Source organism: Argiope bruennichi, chromosome 7, assembly GCF_947563725.1.
Source record: "Argiope bruennichi chromosome 7, qqArgBrue1.1, whole genome shotgun sequence".
NCBI lineage: Eukaryota > Metazoa > Arthropoda > Arachnida > Araneae > Araneidae > Argiope > Argiope bruennichi.
Window position 1 is genome coordinate 80,447,689 of NC_079157.1, and position 13,492 is coordinate 80,461,180.

The 13,492-nt window shown below is 27.7% G+C and overlaps 1 protein-coding gene and 1 non-coding gene across 2 annotated transcripts; one reads left to right on the forward strand and one right to left on the reverse strand.

Annotated features, from left to right (window-relative positions):
* The first annotated feature begins 398 nt into the window (after positions 1 to 398).
* On the forward strand, positions 399 to 1,307 carry LOC129975445 (cyclin N-terminal domain-containing protein 1-like). Its single transcript, XM_056088508.1, has one exon. The coding sequence runs from the start codon at positions 399 to 401 to the stop codon at positions 1,305 to 1,307; it is 909 nt and encodes a 302-aa protein (XP_055944483.1).
* A 6,141-nt stretch (positions 1,308 to 7,448) lies between these two features.
* Trnae-cuc (transfer RNA glutamic acid (anticodon CUC)) lies at positions 7,449 to 7,520 on the reverse strand. Its single transcript has one exon. It is a non-coding gene; the product is annotated as a tRNA-Glu (tRNA).
* Positions 7,521 to 13,492: the final 5,972 nt, after the last annotated feature.

Here is a 13,492-nt window from a genome sequence, read left to right on the forward strand (position 1 = left end):
TTCTTATTCAACCTTGAATAGATGAAAACAAAGTTTCAAAACAATTTCCTTTTGATAAAATAACCTAAAGTGATTCACCAAATATTCCATTATTTTTTCTCTCTTTTTTAATTACGATGCCAAAATACACTTGATTCCATCATTTGAAATTTATTTTTCTCTTATGTTCTGAAAACGATTTTTTTTAAACTAGTTTTTTTTTCTTTGCAGAATTTATATTTATTTCTTTTACATTCAGTTGGCATTTATCCAAAAATATATCGTCAGGATTTAATCTTTTTTATTTATTTATTTTTGATAGAATGATCGCTTGTCTGAATTTTTATCTTTTCTGTTTTTTAGACATTTTAAATGTTAAAGATAGAATTATAGAACAGTTATAACAAGTTTCTAGTAGGATGCATATTATGTCTGTGCCTCATTTGATAAATGTTAAGAATGTAAGGCAAATTTCTTCTGATTTATTAGAAGAATGGTTATTCGACATGGCCAAGAAGAACCAAGAGCGAATATCTTCAGCTAATTCTTTGGAATTAGAATGGTCTTCGGATGTAGTAGAATTCGTCTTCAACACTTGTGATTACTTTAAACTAGACAGCGAAGTCAAATATAATGCTCTTGAAATTTATGAAAGATTTCTTGCTTATCATGTTCTTGAACTTCACCGGTCTGTAAAAGACCGGCAGGAAACGGATAAGCCTTTATCATGGGAAGTCATTGAAGGAAGAATTACGGAACAGACGGTTTTACGTGTACTAACGTCAATAGAACTCGCAAGCAAATTGAATTCTCACTATGAGCATATAATGCCATCGCAAGTGGTTGAATTCTTAGAAAAAACTGGTGGAAAAGTATACGGCAAAACTGGAATTTTCAACTCCGAAATCAGAGTTATGAAAACTTTGGATTACAAATTAAATGTTACGAATCCTGCAATTTACATTGAAATGCTATTATGCATACTTTACACAAATGATCCAAATACTGATGATTTTCTTTATTCGTCAGTCATTATTGTGATGGACTTGGTTTATCTCAATCGCAAGAAAATATACGATCGCTTGTATGAAGTTGTAACTGGAATGCCAGTAAATGAAAAAAATGAAAATGAAACATTTGTAAAAATAAAGGCTGATTACATGTTACTTGCCGTAGCCATAATTACAGCAGGAGCTCATATAGTCATGAAAGACAGCTGGACCATTGTTCTAGAGCAACTACATCAAGTAACTAGAATTCTTTGCAAAGATATAAAGTGTTTCAGCTTAGTTATAGTAGATGTATTGTCTGTAATACTTGATCAATAAAAATATTATATCCATATTTTTTTTCTTATTTATATGGATGTGCTAAGAGCAAATTTCGAACTTTGCTACTGTTTCATCATTTAAAATAGTATATAATGTCTTGTAAATGTATAGCTAAATAATATATTAATAGAATACAATATTTTATAATATGTAAACTTATTCAATAATTTTCCGAATAACTGATGTTGCTATAAACATAAATTAGCATTTTTAAAGAAAATTAATACTGAAAAATCATTGCATTTGCTCAAAATTATATTTAAAGAAGTACAGTATTAACTAGATAAGTAATACTATAACGTTAATTGAGGATATTTATGCTTAACAATGATATGACTAAATTATTTTTATTAGTATTTCCTATCTTTGGCCATAATTTCAGTGTTATTAACTTGATGTAGTAATAACATTATGACGTCGTAGCATTATAACATTAACATTATGAAATACATCTGAGGAAATCAGAAGCAAATTCAACATTGTTAATTCATTCATTTTTTAAACATCATAAAATTATTTATTTTTGCTTTCAAATATTTACATATACGTATATTTCTTAGCTACCACAACAATTTAATTTTATAAATTGGTGATTTTATTTTCTTAATAATTGGTGAAAAAGTAATGTTAGCAGCTCTTGAAATTTCAAATAATTTAAATTAATTTTAATAATGAATGCATTTATAATTTCTTTTTCTAATAGAAATATGTAATTACATGGCGAGGGATCAAAGCGAGCTGGATTTATGTACTGATCCTAAAAGAGTCAGAGCTTGGTTCTTGGGGAAAGGTGAGCTCAGCGAGCATGATGTGTAACCTCTTAGTTTTTCATTAACTACTACTTGGCTCTAAAACTGATAGTGATGATAATAATTAATAACAAAATACTTAAGGCAACATTCTAAATTTAACTGTCATACAGAAAAGAAAATGAAAATATTAGTTTTAATATTTTGTTAATCACGCATGTAATTCCCCTCCCCCCCAATGAGAGAAAACTAAGCTCCTTTTCTTTTTTAAGAAAAAATAAATATGAAAATAGTGAGCTTCCTTAGAAACATGCATTTAAAAAAAAGACAAATTCAGTGAATTTCATTTCAATTTTAGAATTTAATTGGAATTTTTTAATTGTTGAAAGAACCTTAAAATTAATTAAATGTTTTTGAAAAATTAAACTAGCATTACCGAGAAATATGTTTATTGTGAAAGTGAAAGAAAGAGCTTTCCTGTTTGTTAGCATTTTTACCTGAAGCTACGCTGTCAACATAGTTTTTTATGACGTATTTGAATTCTAAAATAAAAAATTGCGCATCCTGTAATAATTCGATTCTTCCTGAAATAAGGTACGGTTGGCAAAAAAAAAAAAAAAAAAAAAAAAACCAATGAAATTATAGTTGCATGGCAAACAGTTTTGCTAATGTTATCTATTTAAACCTTTTCCCTCACCGTGGTGTGATGTCATATTTCATTAACTCCTGCAAACTTTGCGATGGCTTGGATGAGTATTGATAAACAGTATGAAGTGATTTTATTTCATTTTCTAGTACGATCATTGCGCTTTCGTGAAAGTGTAGTTGTAATTCTTTCATCTGAAGAGCTACTAACTTAAATAATTACTTTCTCGTATCCATAGTACAGAGAAAATATAGTAATTGTCAAAAAATTCGAACTCGGCATTTTGACGTATTTCCACGTTTTAGACGTTAAATGTATTTTTTGAGTTCAAAAAATACATTTTTGGCAAAATGTCCGTCTGTCTGAAAGATAACTCAAAAATGCTTTGAGCTAGGACGTTGAAATTTGGTATACAGTCTTTACAGATACCAAATTTGCAGATTTCTATCAAATTTTAAGTTCTATCTGTTTAGAGGAAGTCCGTCTGTCCGGCTATTCTAATATAAGTTAACATGATAATTACAGAGAAAATAGATCAGGTTTGGTACACAGATTTAACATCGATAGTGTAGGCACCTTTCAAATTTTTTGAGAAATCCTACAATGGGTTGACTGTCTGTTGGTCTGTACTTTCAGAAAAATATAAACGCGATGATTCAAAATCACATTGATTTAAACATATCAAATTTGGCATGAGAATTTGACTACAAGTGCAATTTATGTGTCTAATTTTTGTTTAAATCGGTTGATAAAAACAAATCGAAAACACAAATTCCATTTTTGGATGTTATTAATAATGCCAGGAATTAATCGCCAAATAACTCGTCAAGGAACATACGATAAATTCAATAAAAATGCTAAATTCATGCCAAAGATTAATATTTCGTAATTATTGCATGCCATTGCCATGTAAGGCATTTTCTGTGATGACAAATTTATTAGAGTTTATGCGAGAAAGTTTTGGAAAGACCACTCTAGCTGATTTGAAATACCGTTCAAACTCTTTGTAGCACTGGATGAAAAAAATATTTCTCAGTGTACAAAAATAAAAAATTTTTAAGAAGACTACTGATAATAGCATTTTTAGTAATCTCAGAATTTTCATGGTTTAAAGCAAAAAGCAGGATGTTGATTCTATAATAATTTTCTCTGACCAAGATTTATGGGCCTCAAATTACTCAAAATAACATTTGTATAAATTTAAAACGGAATGTTTATTGACTGGATCCAATCAAATTTTACTGAAATTTACCCAAAAAAGCTTATCTATAATTTGCGTTCACAAGCCAATTATTTTAGAATTTAAAAAAAAATTGAATCTATTTTATCCTGCTATTAATACTTGATACATTATTTTAAGCAAAGTATATGAATTTTACTATTAGATTAAGAGATACTGCATTAAAAATACTGTAATTACTGTATTAAAAATAATACAGTAATCTGATTTGATAATACAATCGTGATCACAAGTATGCTTATTCTTTTCCCTCTCTGTATTTGTATGTTTGTTTGCTTGATTTCATAAATTAAATTGTTGCCTTATTTGTTTCTGTTTGCGTATTGTTACTAATAAAACATGTTTCTCAGTCTCTCATAATTTTAATATACGTTTACCAACCACTTATCCATATCAACATATGATTGTAAAGAAGTTTTGTTTCATAGGCTGTAAGTTTAAAACTTGTCTAGGTCTCATGTCAATGTAATTTCCATGTTTGAAAAGTAGAACATTGAGTCAGTCCACTATCTTCTCCAGTATTTCTCTATTCTTTGGTTTTTGTTTCCATTCAGAATGTTTGTTACTTCATCAATTGTACCTAAAATGCGATATGGAGGAAATTTTCTAATAATTTATTGATTGGTTTATTGTTTTATTTATGACTATATGGATATTTTTCTAATTATACGATGCATACTGTTTTACTGAATATGAAATAAAAAGTAAAATAGTCAAGCTGTTATCTCTAATGGAATAATGACCTATATTTTACTATTTTTTTCAAGTTTCATTATTATTGCTTAACTTTTTTTTATTATAATGAAACAGTGTAAATGTAAACTGATTACAGAACTGATGGTGTGTATTAAAGAGTATGGACAACAAATTAAACTTTAACTGCTTCAACCTAATGGCGTAACAGATCCTCTACTAAGCAGACATCTGAACAAAGAGGTAGACCAGTTTTTATTTTTAATTTATTCTCTTTTGCTTTTCAATCCAACATAATAACGCGTTAAAGAATCCAATAAAATATTCTGTGAATTCTTTTAAATTTACGTTCTTATATTACGTATTTTTACAGTTCCATTTTTGATAAATTTTATTGTAGTTACATAATTAAAGGTAATAATTTTTTTAAACACAACAAGACTAATTTTGACCTCTCCTATGTAAATCCTGTACATATACAATTTTCACTATAGGAATAAAACAGAATTTACAAAGAATGAAATATATTTCCATTGCAAAAGCAAAACGAATTTAGAAAGAATAAAACAGAAAGGAATAATAGAAATAAAACAGAATTTAGAAAGAATAAGATTAATTTTCATTGCAAAAATGAAACAGAATTAATCAAAAAGGTGCTTCATATTAATCCTTAAGGTAGGTCGGTATCTACGTTAAAAATCAATTTTTTTTTTTGCAAAATTATGAATTTTTTTTTTTTTATTGAATATTCTTAATGTTTGAACAGTTTCTTTATGAAACCGTCGGAATTTTGCTTCTAGGGCAAGGTTGTTGTTTTTTTGTTTTTGTTTTTTGTTGTTGTTTTTGAAGTTATACTAATTTTTATGTTTGAATTCACAAACTTTTAATACTATTTTACATCTTTAAATGCTATTTTCTCTAATTCTTATTTTTAATAGAACTTTTATAAAAAAATCTCATAAATTAAAATTTGTATATTTTTTTGTTCAGATATGGTACAATAATTTCCTAGTATGTTTTGCAGTTCCTGATCTAGAAACTAAGTAAACTGTTCATTCAGAAATATTTCATAGTTTTTTAGAGCATTACTATGTGAAAAAAAAATGATAATTTCGTATTCTTTATCAGTCAAACTCCAATATTTAAAAAAAGAAAAAATGGATAGAAATACAGCTTATTTTTTAGTTCGGGAATTATATAATATATTTCTTAGGCTTTTTTTCTTTTTCGAAAATTTTAAGCAAATCATTTCATAAACTTCTAAATTAGAAGGTATTTGCTTTTCACCTCTTTTTAGTAAAAAAAAAATGCAATTTTTTCTAATTTTTAAAACCGTTTGCCATTTCACTGGTATATTTTGGTTTCGTAGATGTTTTTCGAATTTTTTTAATGCAAATATTCAAAAATATAACTTTTTTCGCATATTTTAAAAAAAAACAACATCCAGATCATAATCACATAGCTTAAATGACCGGTATATGAATAAATAGATCGCTTTCAAATTGATTATTACTTTTTGTTGAGAGATTTTGGAGATGAATTTTCAAAACTATCCATCTAATATACGAAGGTGAAATTGATCCAACCAAAAGAGCAGACAAAGAGCAGCACACACTCACACACAATAATAATAATAAGATTGGTACGATTTACTGGGTAAATAAAAAAAATCCTAATATAAGCCTTCTGTGTTTTTTTAAAAATTAAAAAATAAATAAAAAGTTATTTTTTTAAATATGCAATATATTTAATTTGTGAGCAATATTTATTATCAATATAATGTATTAAAATGTTTTTTCAAGAGCACATATAAATTTATTTAATCTACTTGCAAAATTATAAAATTTGCTAATTACGTTAAGAAAAAAATTATTTTATAAGGGGAATATCAAGGAATGAATGGAAAATCAACTATTGACATTTATGCTATAAGCACAGGTACATTCAGTAAAAACTTGCAAGTATATTGCGAATAACTTTATAAACGAAATAACAGTCAGACCAAACTCATATTGATACTTAATAATCCAAATATTTTTCTACTGAAAGAAATATATATATGTTAAATTTTTAATTAAAATTTTAAATTAGATGCATTATTTTTATATACTATTGCTGTAATTTGAAAAGGGCACCTAAATGCTATAAGAAACTACTAAAACATAAGAAGAAGGAATTTCTTAATACATTTTAACACTAAAACATTGAAAGTAAGAGAACTGCAGAAACATAAACTTCTCATAATTTGAGTTGCCACTTAATGTGAGTTAAAATGTATTAACGCGGAATTATTAACAGCTCGAAACATTTTGAGATTATTAGAATAAATTTTTTGGAAATCGAAGCTTTTTTGAAATTATTTTTTTAACACACAGATTGTACTTTTTTTCACGGGAAAAAATTATGCCTTTGATTAAATGTTAAAGTGCAGTTGTCACGCGCTGGAAACGATTTGAGAGTACTGTAATAAACTTTTTTTGATGTCAATATTTTTTTTGAAAATATAAATTTTTTTTTATATATAGTCTTTCCTTTCTGTTTTGTAACAAAAAATTCTATCTTTAATTTAAAAAATAATTTTAGCTTTGGCAACATAAATTAGCACAAATAAATAATTCAATTATCATGAAAATACTTTGTATAATCACGTGAACAAATATTTTATATTTTTTGCATCTTAGTTATGATATGTAAAAAACATAAACAAATGTGATAAAATGAGCATTATAAAACAGTATTACAGTATTTTTACTGTAATAAATGCAAAATTTAGATTTACAAATAAATGGTATGTGTGGAAAAAGAAAAACTTCCCACACCGGGAATTGAACCCGGGCCTCCTGGGTGAGAGCCAGGTATCCTAACCACTAGACCATGTGGGAGACAGAAGCCTGTGTTTTACAATTAATAAAATTCTTTATATTATATTAGAATTTCAGTAGTAGTATACTGTGAAATTTATAAATTTATCTTATTATGTATGAAATAAGGTAAAAACATTTTACTTTATACAAAGGAATATTTTATAATACAAAATACACTGCATGTCACAGAGTTTTGATTTTCTTTAATTGCTCATTTATTTCCTTCATTGATATTATACTGAATTCGATCAACTCTAAATATCATTAATATTATTCGGATAATAGTTTTAACACCTAAAAACAACAGCAGCATTAAAGAGCAACATTTTTCATATCCAAGAAAATTTATTATATTATACCTTAGAGAGATTTGCTCTGGTATCGCCATCTGGTGGACAAATATAAAACCAGAAAAAAGTCTGTAGAAATAAAACTAATCAATGATACTGTGCTGCCATCTTTGGAAATTATCTAAAACTATTAGAATAACCAACTGGAATAATAACTAGAAAGTCGTAGTCTATTAATAGAATAAATTCAGAAAAACTTCTATAGCTTAATATTAAAGTACCTTAAGCCTATTAAATAAATAATGATAAACAAAGAAATTTTATTTTAAAAATTAAGTAAAAAAATAAGATTGTCTTGTCACAAATTTCAAAATTAAATTCAAGAACACAATGTTATAATTCAAACCATTGATAATTTTAATTGAAATTCCAAAATTTAATACCATATTTCAAATTTTAAAAAAATATGTACATTCATTTTAAATAATTAGAGCATTAAAGAAATTTTTATACCTAACCGTAATTTTTAAAAATCTATTTAAATAAAATAAATCTATGGAATTTGGATTGAAGGTTCCTACTTCTTAATAACAAACTCTACGTCAGCAACAACGTGTCTCTCAAACTTTTGGGAAAAATATTTTCTAAATATAGGATAGCAATTCTCAACTGTGGATCTGCTCAGTTGTTCTTAGCACTGTATTCTTGTTTGCAGACATTTCTTTCTATTTTATCTTTAATATAGTTTTTTTTATACAATTGAACTGCAGACTTCTTGAAAAACAGAATAAAGATGAAAAAAAAAGGGGAGGAGTGGAAAACCGCTGATCCTCGGTAGAATCACATCCCTGATACGATAATGCATTTTATTTTGATTCGCTTGTAGCATTTAATTATTTCTGAAAAAAGTGTACAAAATGAGCACACAACCCTTTCCCTGCTTGTAAAATATTAATAACCATAGATAAGAGCAATGTAAATATTTAATCACAGCATAAACCTCAATTCATAATTATTATTTTATCTTTAAACTAACAGTATGCGCATGCAGTTTCCATGATATGATGAATGTCGTCTTAATCAAAACCACGAAAACTTAGTTATGAAAATGAGATAAAAGATAAATGATTTTATATGTCTTTTTAGCGAAACCCTAGACAGAATTCTCCAGCCTCAATCATTAAGTTGATTTTAAAATTTTTCATTTCATTCTCTCAATTCTTTATTTTATATCTCACCATCTCTAGATGTGTCAGTAGTGATCACCGCTGTCCATTTTCCAGAAAAAATTTTTAAAAATATTACTTCACTTTGCGTTTTCTAGGTGGAAAAACCGGATCTGAATTTCCTATATCCTTTGTAATTATTCAGAAATTCAATGTTTTAAATCAATGCTTATAACCCACAGAAACGTTGTTAATGCTCTACCGCTTTTCTCATGCGTGGTATAAAATCCATCTGCAAAGTCAATGTTTTTTTTTTTTTTTTTTACCTTAAAATGTTACGTTGTGATTTGGTTACAATCAAGCCAATTTCTTTGAAGGTATGCGAGAAGTTTCGGAGAGACCACTTCCATTAGTAGAGTTAAAATAATTGTATTGACAGATGAATAAATAATGAAAAGGAAAAATTCTTCAACAAGCAAATAAGTTAGAAGGTTATTCATAATCAAGTTGCTTGCAGTGGTATACAGTCAAAGCACTTGAAAAGAAAATTTTGAGTATTTTTAGGGTGTAGCTAGCAAATTTTATTCATTTGATCTCACCAAATCAGAAATAAAAGCACAAAACATCATTTAACAGTGCCTAGTGATTAATCTAAAAAATAACTATTTTGTCATTGAGCTTAATTATTAGAGAAATTTAATATTAGGAATGTAAGAAGAAAAAAATGCAGGGATTCCAAATTTATTTGAATTTAAAGAATTTTAAACATTGATGCTTTTTTTATCGTTCCAATTTTGAATAAAAGCATTGACAAACTATAAACTTTCACTCCTGAAATTTTTAACTCAGTAACTGCAAAATTTTTTAATCGTTATCGATATGTAATGCCTGTAAATAAGTCCAATAACTTTCATTGTGAAGAAAAACGAATACTTAATGATATGCAAATATATAATAATATAATATATTTCATTATTTGCGAAATCAAAGGAATAACGGAAAATAACCTACTAAACCATATAAATCGCGAAGAACGCAGTTTGAATATAAAATATGTTATTAAATAAATCCCCACTTTTAAAAATTTTTACTGTCTCATATACGTAGCATCATGTATTAAACTTTTTAACAAAATCTTCTATCAGTTTTGGAACATTTTATGAGAGGATTTGCAAATATTGATTTTCGCTGTTCCCACTGTATATTCGCAGAGCAATATGGCCCTCTACTCAATAATGAGAAACTCACCATTTACAGAGCCATTTTTACTTGTTCGCATACTTTGTATAAAGAAAGTAATGTAATGATCAAAAAATTCGAACTCGAGATTTTGACGAATCTCCACGTTTTAGACCTCCCTGAATTTGAAATACCCATTGTCCGTCTGTCTATCTGTGACAAAGATAACGCAAAAACGCTATGAGCTAGATGGAAGAAATTTGGTGTATGGTCTTTACACGAAAATTTGTACACTTCTATCAAATTTTGAATGAAATCTGTTCTGAGGAAGTCCGGCTGTTCGAGTTAACAAGATAACTACAAAATGAAGAGAGCTAGATAGATAAAATTTGTCACACAGATTTAACATATATTGTGTAGACACCTGTCAGAGTTTGAGCTAAATCCAACTAGGTATTGACCATCTATTGTTCTTTACTATTAAAAATATGTAAACGCAATAATTAAAAGACGCAATGACTTAAATATATCAAATTTTGTAAGCTTTTTCGAATACAAGTGTAATTTTGTGTCAAATTTTTGTTTCAATCAGTTTGGGAAAACGCATCTAAAACACAAATTCAATATTCAGATATTATATACCGCATGCCAGGAATTAATCGCCAAAGAACTCGCCAAGGATGACACGATAGATTCAATAAAAATGCTATATTCACGCCAATGTTTAATATTTCATAATTATTGTTGCCAGTACCATGCAATGCAGTTTCTGGGATAACACGCTTATTAGTGAGTATGAGATAAAGTTTTGAAAAGACTACTCTGGCTAGTTTTGTTACATTATCCAAAAACACTTCGCATGGCCACATACATATTTCTTAACTACATTTCTCGCTTTGGATATGATTTGGTCTTAATGCCATCATTTAAAAAATAATTCAATCAGCGGAAAACTGTTGAATATTTTAAACCATTCAGTATGCAGTAACAGCGGAAACGCATTAAAATTTCAACAGCCACTTTCAACCGCAAACTCCACTCATTTGCATATCGCTGAACAGGATTTTAATCCTCATTTCGAAAAATTCGTCGCAGCTTAGAGCTACTTCAAATGCGTTATACTCATCTCCTCCAGCTGAGACTCTTAAGAGGCTTATGAAACAGCAGTTAAACATTTCCGATGCAGACTGGTTCTGCATTGCATATAAATAACCATTTTCGGTTTGCGATAAGATTGGATGAATAAATGCTTCAAAGTTCTGCAATTCTAACGTTTTGATGTTCAATTTGTGCTATCATTTTGAAAGATTGTAAATCATTGAAAGATTAATAAAATCTTGAAAAGTAATCGAAATAGTAGAATCATTTACCATTAGCAGTTGATAAATGATTTCTTCTACATTAATTTAACCCTTTAAAGGGCCATTTTTTTTTCTAATCGTATTATGTTAAAATATTTTTAGGCTTGAAATTAGAATAAGAAAAGGGATTCATTTAGCTTATTAGATAAATTTAATTTGATTAATTAATTAATTTGGTTAATTAATAATTAAGTAACAAATCAAGACACATCATTTTGTGTGAGATAAAGAACTGAAGCATCTAAGTTTCGGTCTTTCTAAAAAAATTTGTCAAAACTTATGCCAACCTACATAATTTCATACAAAGGCTGATAAATTTGGTGGGACGCATACTTCCCAAGGCCCTTGAAAGGGTTAAAATAATTCAAAGGCAGATTAAACTCTTGAAATTTCGAGAATATTGTGCTTGTAATATTTTCGTGCACTTCTATATGAAAAAGATCATATCTAAGATGTAAAAAGTAATTGCGCCTTATTTCTAAACAACCAAAAATTATTTAAACTTATTATTAAAAATGCTGTAAAATTATCTTAGATCTTTTCCATTGAAAGATTATCATTTTTTCTATATATTATTGTATGCAAATTTGCAATATATATATATATATATATATATATATATATATATGCTAAAAATTTTGAGCTCCAGTTTTTAAATGGATCTCATTGTTTAAAAACTCCCAGAGTACGGGGGAAAAAAACATTTTTGGATTAAAAATTTGTCCCATTAAACACGATAACATAAGACGGCTTTTTTTACAGCTCTCTCAAAATAAAGAATCATTACAAAAACCCTAGAAATGATGAAGTGAAAAAAAAAACTAGAAAAAGAAATTTGGTATGGTCTAAACACCACAACTGTAGAGCAGCATAAAAATTTGGTCAACATTAATCAAAAATCTGTTGTTTTTTTTTTTGTTGTTGTTTTTCTTGTATGCTTAATAACTTAAAAGCATAAACAGGTAGAAGAGATGAAATTTGCAATATGGTTTCATCCCCTATATTACATTCAAAAGGCATACTGATTTAAAACTGTTTTTTCAATTCTTTTTATTGTATAACAAAATAATATTGTGAAGACAAGAAAGAAAGATAAGTAAGTTAGAAAGATTCATTTTCACTTTTTTATATATCAAATGGTGGCTTCTTTCACAAACGCTAAAGGCACTCGCTTCGTGCCTCAGGATTCTCTTGGGTCTCAAAATATGTTTGACATACATCGCAGACTAATGAGACTGGGAATTTATGATATATTCTGATAAGGAACCTCGAAAATATTTTGCTTTAAAACTATCAAACAAAAAAAAAAAACATCCAGTTTTAGCATAATTTGTGATACTCTTCAAAGAGAACTTCGGAAATTACTATATGATGAAGAATATTTTTGCATAATTTTAAAAATTCAAATGATAATAATTGGTTGAAATGATAATAATAATAGTAATTGATAATAATAAACCATAATCCTTTGATTAATAATTTGAATTTATGCTCATGTTTAAACTCGCTGTAAGAATTAATTTTAGTACTCCATGGGTATATATATATATATATATATATATATATATATATATATATATATATATATATATATATATAAAATATGTAATGATATTTTAAACACTTAATTTCAATTTAATTAATTTTCAAGATTTTATCTTAATTTAGCCCATAGTGGCTTCATTCTAAAAATGCTCTCTTATTTCGTGATCCAATTCCACTTTCTCTTCTTAATTAATTCAAGAGAAGCTTCATAAAATTTGCTTAATCAGCTAAACGCCGATACTTTCACACGCTCGGCGTGAAGGGGTAAAAAATGTCCAGTAAGCACATTCTTTCTTAAAAGATCCCTGTGTTTCCCTTGCATGTGATTGACATGCGTCAGAAATCCCTATCAAAATCTAAGGTTATATAAGGCGAGGGATAATTTATTTCGGCCCTTCTTCCCCACTTTCGCTTTTGGCCGCGCTGTGTCCCCGTCTTTGCTTGTAAAT